Genomic DNA, 16,189 nt, shown 5'->3' with positions numbered 1-16,189 from the left:
TATCCAAGCTCAGCAACTGCATCTAAGCCTTACAACAGGTAACACTAGTATAATATTTTTATCAGCACAAACATAAATGGCGACCTATTTAAAATAAGAGAGAAATGAAAGGTTCTATTTCATTTTCTGTTTAAAGGGTTCCTATAAATTCGTAGAGCATGAATGATTCCTTTCATAATATGTTGTGAAGTAAAATCGTCTGAAATTCTAAGGCAACGATTGATTTTCTTAAGTTCAAGATTGATTTTCTTCAAATCACTTGTTCTTTCGAGAATCTCCAGAGTAATCATCAATTAGTTTGTTGACGTCTTTCCAGAACAGACCTTCCACAAGGATCCCGTCGAGAGTGAACCTGAAAATTGATGATTCATTTGTTTATAGATTAGCAGCAAATCCCAACTAAAAAACAGGTTCTTCCAAATAACATTTTCAAGCTTATGGAAAACCATTGTTATAATTGACTAGGTTCAAGCCTTCCAAAAAATCCCAAAAAAGTTATGGCATGTTTAGCGACCATGAACAAGTATTCCATGGAATTAATAGGGAGGCCAGTTGTAAAAGATGGACAGCGAGGGCGCCTTAATGGAGCATGGAAACCCCCTGGCAAACAGGAGAAAAACTAACAGGGATTTCTCGTGCTCTCTTCATGCTGTCTCCACTCTACACTCCCCACTCCGGCCCTCTCAAGCATCTCCTCTCTCTTGAGCTACTCCATTACAGTTGGGCCCACAAATATTCCATGGAATAATTTTCATGGTTTCGAAGCATGGCCTTAATGACCAAGTTTTAGGTACTCAATACGCAGGTAAAGTCAACTGGCATTCTGAACAAATGTCTCAATTTCATATATGCTGGAAATAACACTGGTGATACGACATGCAGAATTCTAGCATCCAATCCAATATATCAAAGGGATTTGTTAGGGAATTTCACCGAAAGGCATTTCACGGCTGACGTTTGCATGAAAATAGCTATACAGGCTCACTTTTCAGCCGACTGTCTTTATTCATTTAATTCATCTGTGGCTGTTCTCTCATGGAAAAGTCAGCCACGAAACGCCTATTCATGAAATTTCCTAGCAAATCCCTCAATATCAAATAGTGTATGGGGGAGGCAAGAGGACTAACCACTGGGTGACACTCTTCGTGAGCTGGACCGGTTTGTTAGCAGAAATGGATTTGGGATCAGCACTGGCAACTGACAGTGTGTATAGGTCAGAGAATCTCGGCAACTTAGAAGAGACGACCAGCCCGGTGGAGTTGAATGAACCCTGTGCACAACCATTACAACTGTAATCCATAATTCCTAAACAAGTAGCATAACAAACAGTAGCACATAATTCAAGAGATCTAAAAGTACAGAAACTTCATCAAAACATTTCAATAACATCAACTAGCGGGGGCAGTCTAACAATTTACGCCATCTTTCTGCCCCAGGATGGTTGCTTTACCAGCTGTGCGACTAGAAAAAAAAACACTCAAATCCGCTGGAATTTTATGCAAAATAGTAGTGTGATTGCTGGAAAGTAATTGAAACTGATTACAAGAACTAAGTCATGTCACTGATTATTAAATGGGCCTTTGATCCGGTTCCTGACTAGTGCAGAGCAAATCGCAAGAGCAATTCTAAAATCTAGAGTAGCAACCAATCCCTTGTGTAGTAAGAAAGCAATCCATGTAACATGGCAAACTGCTAAAAATGGGACATGCTGAGATAGACATACTCAGAAATGATTATACCTAGCTAAACGGAAATTAGGGATGTGCAAATCGCAAGAGCAACTCTAAAATCTAAAATAACAACCAATCCCCTGTAATAGTAGCAAGAAAGCAATCTCTGTGACATGACAACTGCTAAAAATGGGGCATGCTAATATGTTCAGACTCAAATGATAATGTATATCTAGCTAAACAGAAATTAGGGATGCCAGGGGTAAGCCTAACTGGCGGATCAATGGGTCGGCCCATCTAAAGTCCATTCAGGGCATGATTTCCAGTCCAAAGGATCCAATCTGAATCCAAATCTAGTATCCAATTAAGAAATAAGATCGTAACCCAAACTTACCTGGGTAAGACTTGAACGCAGCCCATTGACAACATGGATCCAATCCTACTTGAAGAGAATGCAAAACTTTTAAATGAGAACTCTTTATCTTCCTCAATTTTCATTTTTAGTTTATGCACTTGATCTATTTTAGCAGGAAAAGCTAAGTTGCTCTGTTTTATTTAAGCTTACGACTGTATTTTTCTTTCTTTTTTCAAGAGGAACTAATATTTACAGCCGCTTGCTTTCATAGGTACACCCCTCTTTTATTAGTATCAATCTAATCTAGTCAATCTGATAGATAGCCCGAGTCCAAAATGATTAGTATGCAATCAGTAGCATTTGATCCAATTCGGATACTGTATGGTCTAACTGGATCGTGACCATATTTACCAGGATCCAACCCTAAACTAGCCTGTTGAAAGCACAGAAATCCATAAAAAATATATAATCAGTATAAATAATGCTAAGAAACACAGGAAGGAAAGTTTCTGGCCAAATGTCAGTGTAGATAAAATGTGGGCCTTTTTTGAGCAATTCTTAAAAATAAGGTTGTTCCCCATTTTCCAGGTGGCCAGCAACACAACTCTCCAAAGGATCCCTCCCTTTCCTTGGTTAAGGAGCAAAAGACCAACTGTCCAAAATATCAATCAACCGAAGGAGAAACACCCACAACACCCTGAATCTCCTTAGAATGTGACTCCAAACCTCTCTAGTTATCCTACAATGGAACAACATATGATCCATTGATTCTCCCGCCTCTACAAAGAGCACGCAATGAACTAAATAAGAGCTTTGAGGGGTTGCGTCTGTAGCTCGATGGTTGAGGCTTCTTATCTCAACCTTGAGTTCTCAGGTTCGATCTCAACTTACCTACCAAAAATAAATAAATAAATACTAACTTTACAGTCGCACAGATGGTCAATTGTCATAATCTTATCCCGGAAAGTCGTCCATCCGAAAGGAAACCACGGTCGGTGCAGGAATGCTCCAGAATTTGGTCAGCCGCAATGAAGGCTGGCTAGAAACAATTTGATGATAGGACTTAACCATAAAAACCCCATATAAGTTCCAGATCCAAATTCTTTTGTCTACCATTTTTCTTGATGTAAGGAGAGTCAATGTAATCCAGAAAGTGACCCTATCTATCTCTATATCGAAGCAGTTCAGCCTAAAATTAATTTTCCAAGAGATCCATTCGTTATCTCTTTCCATAGTCTTGAACCAGCTAAAAATAATTTTGCTTGGAATCTTTTCTTTCCTTTATATGAATTCAGCTATCTTCCTCAATGAAGAAGAAAGAAGAAGAGGAATCCAAGTATATCCATTCTTATTCCAAAATCTTAATTATATTCTAAAGCTTAAATGTGTCATCCTTGTGAGTTTTTTTTTTTTTTTTGACAGGTAAGCTGGGATCGAACCTCAGGCCTCAAGGTTGAAGGCCAAAGCCCTTAACATCGAGCTAGAGGCTCAATCCCTAATGAGTCATTCGTCACCAAATTATCCAAAGCTCAAATGAGATGTTCTTCATCAAATTGTCCATGTCTGACATGACGATTAATCAGAGCCCCACGGAAATGCAGGTATGCGGTGATTATTAATCTCAATGATGCCATCCTCATCTAGTGTATCTTCATCCCCCAAGTTTCCTCCAATGACTAGGTCTACAACTGCTACTAAGTGATCCAGCTTTTGCAGCACTTGCTATCACAACATCTTCAATATGGTCAAACCATTCATGAGGATTGAAAAAAGCTTTCCACAAGAGATCAATTTATAATACCAAATTAATGCAGGTAAGGGGCTGGTAAATAAATTAAAAGCCTCAAACTAGAAAAAAATTACAACGATTTAGTAATCTATATTGATTGGAATTTCTTAGCATAAGTTCAGATCATGATCTACCCAAACACACTAGCATTTTATGATAATTATTAATCCAGAAATCAAGAAATTAGCCTCGAGAAATAGGTCCCCCCTTGCTTACCTGGAAAACTGACCTAAACAAACTCCCTACATAGACAGAAATCAGCAAGTCGTTCAGACCTGAGAACAATGATCAAGAATTTGCCGATTTGAAACCTATTTTTCTTGCAGATTCCACAACCCAACCCAGATCAGTAACCCTCATGATTAATCAGCTAACTTGTAGGGATTTTCCACAAATCCTTAACATTCTAAAAGCGAAAACCTTTACTTTTTCCTCCCATCTTTTTCTGAATTTCCCTCTAAATCCTAACTGTGTTTAAGCAAAACATCCCACTACATCCCATTTTAGAAGGTCATTCCTGTCATTTGCAGTGTCAAATGCCCTCTTACGTCCGTCCAAACCACAACTCCAGCTGCTCTCCACACCTTTGCCGCCAAAATAACTCAAAATTTTCATCAACTTAAAACAGTTCCGTCAAGGACTTTGGACCTCTGGGTGTCAGAATAATCATTGGTTTAGTTCCATATCCCTTGCATCAGCATGTTCCATTAATGAGTCAAAAGGGTATGTTGGAATAATCCTCTAACTTCATCACAACAACCTTTTTGCTTTCCAATTAAATATAACACTGAACATGATGAATTTAATTTCCAACTTCATAAGCATTGCCCCTGCTACCAATGCCCCTAAATAAGTAGGCTTCAACACTGTTTCCCAAAGAGCTACATGTCCGCTTACCATAGATGTGGCCCACCCAAGGTTAGAGATAAGTAGATAACTGTTTTCCTAGACCACCTAACTATGTTGAAGTTATTCTCCTAAGAAGCTCATCATGAAGTAAGAACATTGATAAAAATTAGAGTAACGGTAACTTTTGTTACCATATCTTTCAAAAAAAAATAATGGGTACTTTTGTTGCAGTGAAAATATCTGCATGATCCCATTTGGATAAAATTTATGCCTTTGATAATGGGATAAATCTTTCTTATCATATCAAAGCTTGTTTGAGAAGGTGGTGAAGTTAATTAAACAGATCTGTATCGTCCCACGAAGTTCTCAGACAACTACAAATTAGCTTCTTCCAATTAATCACGTGTCATTTCCAGGGATTCTACTGGCAGTGGCTACGTGAAAACCCATTGGCATTAAAATTACTAACTGTCTTATGGTTGAAAGTAAAGTCAATGAATCCAACCAAAGCTTTGAAAGCTCAACAGATTACTACAAACGCTTTCCAAGAAGAGTTGAATCAATCAAGATTCATGTCAGTATGTATATAGCTTCATCATATTTCAGTATGCACTCTTCTAAATCTTACACTTTCACAAGCAATTACTTACGTAGAAATATAGTGTACAGATTTTCCAACTCATCATTGAGATACACACTCTTCTACATCCAACACTTTCACAGGCTATTACTCGCATACTCTTCTACATCCTACACTTTCACAAGCTATTACTTACATAGCAATATAGCATACAGATGTTTCAACTCATCATATATGACGCCATTTCAAAAAAAAAAAAAAATCATCATATATGACATCACATGTACATGCTTGACAATTGCACTTGTGCAAATGCCCAAGTTACATAGAATACAACCTAAGCTTTCTAAAGCACAGAAAACATATTTGAGTATTCCCCTGCGATTTGAGGTGACTTAGACTCGGAGAAAAGTCCAAGTTGCATTTGTGGTTTTAATGACTGACTGCAATGCCCTAGTAAACAAACCAACTAAAGAAAATCCAATCGCTTTAGTTCATCTATTACTTCACAATCCATCTCCCATCAAGAATCAATTATCCCTTTCAATCCAATATACATAGTGCTTGCCATTGAGTTTACAACAAATTAAATCAAGACACCAAATTATCTCCCAAACCATAAAATCCTGTAAGATCGATGAGATTCCAACCGCCCCACGAAGGGAATTTTCAAACATATCCTTGTTTAGCCCCCAAAAAAAATTATGTAAACAAACTCACGAACCGGAACACAAGAGTTCAGTTATGAGCATATTAGAAACCCTATGCTGTAAGAGCTATTAGATACTATATTAACTAGGGCAAGACTACCAAATCAACAATTGAATGTATAACACAACAGACAATATAAAAAGGGAAATGATATGCTTGCCCCTTTTTTTACTTGGGACAGTCCCCTCTCTAGAGTAAAAGAGTAGTCATGAATACACTTGAGGGAGCTGTCCCAAGGAAAAAAGGACCGAATATATCACTTCCCTAGAAAAAATATCTAATTTTCAAAAACAGGATATACTACGTAGTTGAAAAAAATAGATAGAAATTCTGAAACAATCAGCCATGCTCTTCCAAGTATCACTTTATAAACAAATTGTTACATCTCTTAGCAGGTGTGAAAACCAATAAACTCACCGCAAGAGGGTAAGTGAAGAGGATGGCATTTTTCTCCTTGGTGTAGATTATTAACTGCAACAATCCGTTGAAGACGATATACTTGCCCGAGTCAAGATCAAACACATATTTCAAGATTGATTACATTGTTACCTACTTCTCTCGAACTGCAAAAAACAAGAAGGAAATAGAGAACAAAAGCCAAAAAAACTACAGAAATCAAGGTCAGAAGGATATAAGACGATGCATCCAATAAGAATATCTCTGTTAGCTGGAAATTTCTTAGGATAAAACTGAGCCAGTAGAGCAATGGCAATGATGACGGTTCCAAGGAGCAATCTTATATTGCTCATCCTCACGTCTTCAGTGTAACCTCGATTGGTAACGATCTACAACAAGAAAAAAAATCCATCTCCAATCACTGAAAAAGGGGGAAAAAACTAAAAACCTACGAGCATGGTTTTAAATTTTGGCCGAAACGAAACGAAATGATTGAAATATTTCAGTTTCAGCCACAGCCGAAACGAAATTTTCATGAAGTTGTTTCTTTACAAGATTTCGGTGAAATTTCGCACGGCAAAATTTTGTTTTTAGCCATTTTTACAAAATTTTAAAAATATCCACTGAAATTTATTAAATTTCCACCAAAATAGCCGAAAATTCCTCCGAAATTGTCAAAATTCCCACCGAAATTTTAGACATTTTGGTCGAAATTAAAAAAATGAAATAATTATCATAATTTTACATGATTTCGGCCGAAATATGTCGGTTTCGGTGGTGGCCGAAACCGACACTGAAACCGAAATTTAAAACCTTGCCTACGAGAGAGAGAGAGAGAGAGAGAGAGAGAGAGAGAGTTTTATACCTCAGTAACAGATTCATCAAGGAGGTGTTTGATGGAATGCGGATCCATCAAATTAGCCTTTTTCGGGCTGCTTTTGTTAGAGCTCCCGTTACTCCCCATTCTCTCCTTTCTTTCAAAGGTTTTGTCTTCTCTGCAGCTGCATTTTCCATTGTCCAAAGTAAAGGTATTGTAGAGTTAATTGTCATCCATTTTGTCTAATAAGTTTATTAAATTATGTCTTCTGCACAATATGAGAAAAAAACTATATATATATATATATTGGGAAAAAGGTTTTTGAGGTATCGCTCACCGTGAGCAGCCCTCTAGATACCCTATTTCCCATAGTTGGTTGAGTCATCCAACCCATTGGTTATGTAGGTTATAGGTAGGATTAGGGTTACGGTTAGGGTTAGGGTTAGAGTTATGGGTTATGATTAGTGGAGGTTTTCAAATGGATGGCTGCAAATTAAACTCCTATAAATCGAATGGTTAGGATTATGGGATGGAGGTGGTTTCTTAGGGACACCCTATCTATGTGAGGTCCTATAGAATGAATGGGTAGGATGAGTCAAACAACATGCATGTGGTGTTTTATAGAGGGCTGCTCACGGTGAGCGATACCTCAGAAAACCTTATATATATTTATATATATATATATATATATATAGAGAGAGAGAGAGAGAGAGAGGAAAGTGTTCCTAAGCTATAGCTCAGATAAGCTTATCTGAGCTATAGCTCAAAACCACATGTGGCCCCACATTTTTAGGGGGACCCAAAGCATTCATTTGGAAGGCCCTTCCACAGATAGGGTGTGTACCAAAAATCATCCCTGTAGGATCATCCTAACCCAATCAAAGGTGGAATGAAAAATGGGCAGAAACATGGACAAGGGACACGCATTGTCTGTCCATTTTCCCCTCCACCTTTGATTGGGTTAGGATGATCCTACAGGGCTGATTTTTGGTACACACCCTATCCGTGGAAGGGCCTTCCAATCGAATCCCCTCAAAAATGTGGGGCCGCATGTGGTTTTGAGCTATAGCTCAAATAAGCTTATCTGAGCTATAGCTATAGCTCAGGAACACTTTCCTCTCTCTCTCTCTCTCTCTCTCTCTATATATATATATATATATATATATATATAGAGAGAGAGAGAGAGAGGAAACTGTTGGTGAGCTTAAGCTCACCAAACTTATGGTGAGCTAGCTTGCCCAATCACATGGGGGCCACTTTGTTAGGATGATCCAAACCATTCATTTGAAAGTCCCTTACATAGATGGGGGGTGTACCAAAAATCAGCTCCATAGGATCATCCTAACCCCTCCATTTGTGGAGGACAAAAATGGACAGACACAAATCTGCCCCCATTTTTTGAAAAGGGCAACAGAATATATATATATATATATATATATATATATATATATATATATATATGTAAAAACATAACCGAGGTGGTCCTGAAGGTCCTGAAGGAACAAAGATAATACAAAGATAGCAGTACAATAATTCAAGGAGGTAGATAGTCAAAGCACTCAAACGCGGCCCGAAAGACTCCTTTCTTGGCAAGGGTGTCTGCTTCCGCATTGGCTGATCTCCTGACATGGCGAAAAACTATTGAGGAGCCCTTAGCTCTGTCCTCTATTTCCTCTAAGAGAGGCAAAAATCGCCAAGGGGGAGAAGCGTTATCCGAAAGCCAGCGAATAACATTTAAGGAATCCCCTTCGACGATAATTTTGTCGCACTCTAGACGAGGCATCGAGAGAAGCCCGCTATGAACGGCTCGGACCTCTGCCTCGTTTGAGTCTGCCACTCCGATAGGCCCCGAGTAGGCCCAGAGGACTTCCCCTTTGTGGTTTCTACATAACCCCCCTACTCCTGCCATTCCTGGATTGCCGATAGACGATCCGTCAAAGTTAAGTTTCAGGGACCCCGGAGGAGGAGGAATCCAGGAGGGGAGGATTTTCACTTTGGTAGCCGATTCCAAGCATATGATTGACCATCCTTCCCAGAGGTCGAAAGCTGAAACAAAACGAAACAGAGGAAGGCTTCGAGCCCAGGATATGACCGCAGCTATCAACTGAATATAAATCCAATAGGGAGATCTAGCCTTCCCTTCAAAGATACGAGCATTCCTCTCTTTCCACAAGAACCACCATGAGGCCAGGAGACACATCTTCCACAGCGTTCTGCCTTTTCTTTTCCAAGGAGTCCAGGCCCAACTCTGAATGAATTCAGCCATAGAGTTGGAGGGGACCCAACTGATTCCAAAACGAGAAAAAATAAGACCCCAAATATGGCGAGCAACCTTACAATGTATGAAAAGGTGGTCAATGGATTCCCCAGCGGATAAACATAGAGGACAGTGATCTACCAACCACATTCCTCGTTTCCTCAAAAAATCCATAGTTTGAGTGCGGCCCCAGCTAACCGACCACCCAAAGAAAGCAACTCTCGGAGGGCAAGATTGTCTCCAAACCGAGGAGGACACATGCCCCAGCTAAATCTGCCCCATTTTTGTCCTCCACAAATGGAGGGGTTAGGATGATCCTATGGAGCTGATTTTTGGTACACCCCCTATCTATGATAAGGCCTTGCAAATGAATGGTTTGGATCACTCCCCAAAATGTGGGACCCATGTGATTGGGCAAGCTAGCTCACCATAGTTTCCTCATATATATATATATATATATATATATATATGAGGATATGGTTTGTGAGTAACTACTCTGCTTATCTGAGCAGAGCTCACAAACATAGGGGGGGCACATTGTTTGGATGATCCAAAGCATTCATTTGATATGCCCTCATATAGATAGTGTGTGCCCAAAAAATCAGCTCCATGGGATCATCACAACCCTACAATTTGTGGAGTTAAAAATAGACGTGTATAAACCTTCACAAATTTGTCCATATTTTGCCTCCACAATTTGAAGGTTTAGGATGATCCCATGGAGCTGATTTTTTAGGCACACCCTATCTATATGAGGGCCTATCAAATGAATGCTTTGGATCATCCAAACAATGTGGCCCCCCTATGTTTGTGAGCTCTGCTCAGATAAGCTTATCTGAGCAGCTGCATACAAATTATTTCCTCATATATATATATATATATATATATATATGAGAAAAGTGTAGCTACTCGATCGAGTAACTAACTTAGCTACTCCGTCGGCTTAAAATATCGTGGAGGCCCACATTGTTTGGGTGATGCAAAACATTCATTCGATGGGCCCTCACATAGATAGGGTGTGCCCAAAAAATCAGCTCCATAGGATCATCCCAACCCTACGATTTGTGGAGGCAAAAATGGGTGTGTATAAACCTTCACAAATCTGTCCATTTTTGCCTCCATAGTTTGAAGGGTTGGGATGATCCAATGGAGCTGATTTTTTGGGCACACCCTATCTATGTGAGGGCCCATCAAATGAATGGTTTGGTCCGTTTGGATCACCCAAACAATGTTAGCTACTCGGTTGAGTAGCTACACTTCTCTCTCTCTCTCTCTCTCTCTCTCTCTCTCTATATATATATATATATATATATATATATATATATATATATAGAGAGAGAGAGAGAGAGAGAGGAAAGTGTCTATAGTCGGTCGACTAGAGAACCTTCTCTAGTTCGCCGACAAAAAACATAGTGGGCCCACGTTGTTTGGATGATCCAAATCATTCATTTGATGGGCCCTGACATAGATAGGGTGTGCCCAAAAAATCATCTCCGTAAGATCATCCTAACCCTTAGATTTGTGGAAGTTAAAATGGACGCGTATAAACCCTATAGATAGGGTGTTCCCAAAAACACAGTGGTCCTACGTTGTTTGGATGATCCAAGTCATTTATTTGATTGGCCCTGACATAGATAGGGTGTACCAAAAAATCATCTCCATAGGATCATTCTAACCCTTTGATTTGTAGAGGATAAAATGGATGTGTATAAACCTCCACAACTCTGTCCATTTTTAACCTCCACAAAACCAAGGGTTAACATGATCCTATGAAGTTGATTTTTTGGGCACACCCTATCTATGTCAGGGCCCATCAAATGAATGCTTTGGATCATCCAAACAACATGGGCCTACTGTGTTTTTGGTCGGTGGACTAGAGAAGGCTCTCTAGCCGACCGACTAGAGAGACTTTCCTCATATATATATATATATATATATGAGAAAAGTGTAGCTACACATACGTGTAGCTAACTTAGCTACACCGACGGCTTAAAATACAGTGGGCCCACATTGTTTGGGTGATCCAAACCATTCATTTGATAGGCCCTCACCTTGATAGGGTGTGCCAAAAAAATCAGCTCCATTGGATGATCCCAACCCTTCAAACTGTGGAGGCAAAAATGGACAGATTTGTGAAGGTTTTTACACATCCATTTTTGCCTCCACAAATCGTAGGGTTGGGATGATCCTACGGAGCTGATTTTTTGGGCACACCCTATCTATGTGAGGGCCCATCAAATGAATGGTTTGCATCACCCAAACAATGTGGGGCCCACTGTATTTTAAGCTGTCGGTGTAGCTAAGTTAGCTACACGTATGTGTAGCAACACTTCTTCTTCTTCTTCTATATATATATATATATATATATATATATATATATATATATATATATATATATATATATATATAGAGAGAGAGAGAGAGAGAGAGAGAGAGAGGAAAGGGTTCCTGCCCACGTGTGGACTGTGGAGGTAAGTTACCTGCACACAAGTGCCAAAACAGGGTAGGGGCCACATTTTTGGGGGGATCAAAACCATTCATTTGGAAGGCCCTTCCATGGATAGGGTGTGGCCCAAAAATCAGCCCCACTGGATCGTCCTAACCCAATCAAAGGTGGTGGGGGGGGGGGGCAATGGACAGACATTGTGTGACCATGTTTGTGCCCATTTTTCCCCTCCACAAATGGCAGAGTTAGGATGATCCAATGGGGCTAATTTTTGGGCCACACCCTATCCATGGAAGGGGCTTCCAAGTGAATGCCTTGGACCCCCAAAAAATGTGGGCCCCCACCCTATTTTTGCACTCGTGTGCAGGTAAGCTTACCTGCACACGTGTGTAGGAACATAGGGATTTGCTAGTGTCAATCGCAGAGGGCATTTCGTGGATGGCCTGTTGCATGTGACAGCAGCGACCTCGTGAATGAAGACAAAATCTGCTGAAAAGTGAACCTGTGTGGCTGCTGTCACATGCAACAGATTCAGCAGATTTTGTCTTCATTCACGAGGTGGCTGCTCTCACATGCAACAGTCCATCCGCGAAATGCCTTCTGCGATGGACGCTAGTAAATCCCATATTATAATACAATAATACTTATCTATACATTATAATACAAGTGGATTGCATGGAAAAATGATCAAGTACGGAGTCACAGGTTCAATTCACATTAGCCTCATTACATCACATCAACGAGGGATAATTAGGAGATCCACAAGGTATTGATTGATAGCAGGCAGGGCTGAACATTTGTTGTAACAGAAAGAAAAAGAATGGACTGCAAATCTGCAATAGCAGAGTTTGAAAAAGAACTTACGTAATAGGGGCATGTATGGGGATTGAATGGAAGGGGATAGATTTTTGCAGATTTTAAACGCAAGCTTTCAAAACTGAAAAGGCTTTAGATGTAGCATTTCACAAATATTTCATGGAAATCTGGTGTACAATTCAAATAGTCAAATTTGGTAACAATGATTATGATGCATACCCTCGTATTATAGGAATTATGATAGAGGTCCACTTTAGTAATCTGCACTTATCTTGAAAATGAGTAGTTAGCACATTTCCAATTGGGATCCATTGTTGCAGGATTCATATATACCACTCTTGAATCTTGTACTGTGGTCTATGACCAATATCTTTTGGGGACCACTTGTACCCTCTGTAATGTTCCTCTTTATGGAATGAAATTTTGTTACTTTTCAAATATATATATATATATATATATATATATATATATATCCCACCCAATGGAAATATGCGCTACTAATCTTTTTCCAAAAACCAATTTCAACTGGAGGATTATGAATATTATGCAATGATTGGGCAGAGCATAAAAGGAGCCTATACTGATTAATATTGTGCGGGCCCAACATTGATGGGCCATGCACCGACAATCTACTCCATCAGAACATCCTAGACAAGTTTGTAGATCTTATGAGTGCACTCTAGGGGAAATATTTTGGTCATGAATAATCTATAGTGGAGGCCAGAAGATGCATTTTCTAGAGGCCAAACCTAGAGGTTTGTCCCTAGCAATCAGCCAAAGGAAAAGGTTCACTTTGCTCAAGCTTGACATCTTTCCCCGAAATGACCGAAATCCCTATTAGTTTCATGCTTTTTTCAATTTCTGATTTACCTTTGTTCAAGAATTTATAACATTGAAAGAAAAAGAAATCTTGAGTTTTTCCCTCACTGGCCAAAAATAAATAAATCTTTTGGACTCTTTGGGAAAAGAAAAGAAGACTTTGTGATCATGATCTTGGAGATAATGGTTGGTGTTTGTTGGGGGTTCAAACAGGTGGTTTACACTTTACACTCTTCACAATGATGTTTTAAAAGCCTAACTGGTGATCAAGTGGTTGTGGGTGTATGTTTGGCCCATACAAATTTATGTGCACTTCAAATTGGATTCAACCATAACATCGATACAATGCAATTAATAAATAAATAAATAAATAAATTTTAAAATGCAAAGCCACATATGAAGATAGGGAGTGTCTAAATAGCCTTAACATGGGTTAAAGCCATTCTTTTTGTGGTCTGTGTGAAATTATATAATTAGCTTTTGAGTCCTCAATCAAAATTTGACATGATAAGAAAGATTGATTACATTATTAAGGTTTTCAATTTTATTGTAAGGGCATCAGCCAAATATTCTCACTGCATCAAAAGCACAAATTGCTATGTTAGCAAGTTTATCAGGAGCTTCTTATGAGAAATTTACACATGCTTAGCTAGTCTAGGAAAACAGTGATATCAAACCATGGGGACGGCTCTATACTTCTAACTGCAAATGTGATATGATCAGGTAGGTTCTTGAAGATCAATGTCGAGGCCAAGGACCTTAGTCTAGGGGCATGGGTGGCAAGGCAGTGCTTAAAATATTAGAAATTACATTCATCATATTCAATATCCTATAATTTTTTAATGATATCATATTCAATATCCTATTTAATTGTTATGAAAGCAAAAGGGTTGTTGTGAGGAAGTTAGAGGGTTATTATGGCATTTGTAGAACAGGGTCGACGCAAGGGATGTGGAACTAAACAAAAGATTATTTTAACATAGACATACAGTAATGCCCATAGGATTATTTGAAATACCATGTAGTATTACTTATGTCGAACTAGTTGGTACAATGGATGTAGCACTGTTTAAAAACTCTGCTAGTTAATCATCGACTTGCCTGGGTGACTTGGTATTACCTTGGCCAAGTTCTTGTCTGAGTCCGAGTTTTGTCCTATCAAGTCAATCAAAAACTCCTTTGACATAACCAAATTAATGAAAAGTCGATTGTGTCGATCATTGACTCTCCCCACTCGACTCCTTTTTACCCCAGTCTAGTTCTTGTCCCAGTTTCACTTGAACATAGGAAGAAATCACGCATCTAAGTACATAATTCGTGGTTGAGTGTGTGCTGCACTAGATAGAGGATGCGGATTCGAATATTCTAGTTAGATGACAATATGGATTCGAATATTCTAGTTAGATGACCAAGAGAGAGTTTCTCGGGGTAACCTGAAACTAGATGAAGTACTGTTCTATACCACTTTATAGAATTAATGCTAATGCATATGAAGAAGCCTATAGAGAAAACGAAAGAAATAAAAAGAACAAAAACTAGGTTAAATCAATTTACAGGTTAAATCAATTTACAGAAGCACATCACATCAGAAGAGAATAAGGAAAACCAATTAAAAAAAAATTTAAAATTCCCTGCATTTTGCCAATCCCATAGACCACATTTTCATCTATTCCGCTCCTATTCGTGAAACCCACATCCAAACCCTAGAATCCTTCAAAAACCACCTCATTCAAATCGACCCTACCGACTTCAGAAAATCAGAACAGACAATCTGATAAATATGAAGTCCGGAGATCAAACAAGCAATCGAAATCGCATCAAATTGTTTAGAGGACAACAATCAAATTGACTCTTAGCTAACAGTCAGATGCATCGATAAGTCATAAACAGAGGCCATCAAATGAATGCCCTTTAAAAATCCAAAACACCAGACTCCAAAATCCAAGATCTAAAAAATCAAAGAAAGAGACATGAAACCCTAAGAAGAGAGGAAATCATAATCTATTGAGAGATAAAATAGAAGCAATACCTCAATTTCAAGTCAATCTTCTCTATCCAGTCGTTGACTGACCGGATCTGCCTTAGGTTTAGAGAAAGGGTAGAGAGATGAGGCAGCCCGATAAATGGGTAAAAACCCTTGGAAAAGAAGGACAGGGTTTATGTAGGTTTTTCTTTTTCTCCTTCCTTGATTTTTTTTCTCGTGAGTTTTTTTTTTCTTGAAAAGAGGAATTTATGATCCAAACCGTCCATTTGATGGGCCACAACTTTAAATAGGTTGAGCCTCAAAATCTCATTTCCATAGGATGATCCTGGCCCTCCGATCTAAAGAGAAACTGCATAGTTTAGAAACCTCTATAGATAGAGGGTTGCGATTAGGGTTGCAACAGGGACGGATTGAGCCGAGCTTTTCAAAACACTAGCCCAACCCTGTATCCCATTATCTTAGCCCTGACCTACCTTGACCCTGGGTCATGCCGAAAAACCTGAACCCAATGCCCGCCCTGCAGGGCTCAGCCTCGCCCTTGCTCGCCTGATTGGGTCAGGCCGGGCGGGGCAAATTATACATGTTTTCATTCTATTTTATCTTCAAAATACTTTCACACGATCTATTTGATATATGTAATTTTTGTCGCATAAATACAAACCAAAACCCAATAGATGAGAAATGAGAACAGAAAAATCTA

At 39.1% G+C, this 16,189-nt stretch overlaps 1 protein-coding gene across 1 annotated transcript; it reads right to left on the bottom strand.

Moving 5' to 3' along the window:
* On the bottom strand, positions 1-15,693 carry LOC143851056 (signal peptidase complex subunit 2-like). The gene is made up of 6 exons (XM_077360377.1): positions 15,535-15,693; positions 7,216-7,351; positions 6,588-6,739; positions 6,372-6,453; positions 1,128-1,270; positions 1-352 (listed from the first exon to the last, which is right to left on the bottom strand). The coding sequence occupies exons 2-6, from the start codon at positions 7,312-7,314 to the stop codon at positions 256-258; spliced, it is 573 nt and encodes a 190-aa protein (XP_077216492.1). The 5' UTR covers positions 7,315-7,351; positions 15,535-15,693; the 3' UTR covers positions 1-255.
* Between the last annotated feature and the right edge of the window lie 496 nt (positions 15,694-16,189).

Source organism: Tasmannia lanceolata, unplaced genomic scaffold (assembly GCF_043159265.1).
Source record: "Tasmannia lanceolata isolate RefF3 unplaced genomic scaffold, GAP_Taslan_0.1 ptg000018l, whole genome shotgun sequence".
In the NCBI taxonomy this organism is placed as follows: Eukaryota; Viridiplantae; Streptophyta; class Magnoliopsida; order Canellales; family Winteraceae; genus Tasmannia; species Tasmannia lanceolata.
The sequence above is the reverse complement of the archived record's forward strand: the minus strand, read 5'-3'. Positions and strand labels throughout refer to the sequence as shown.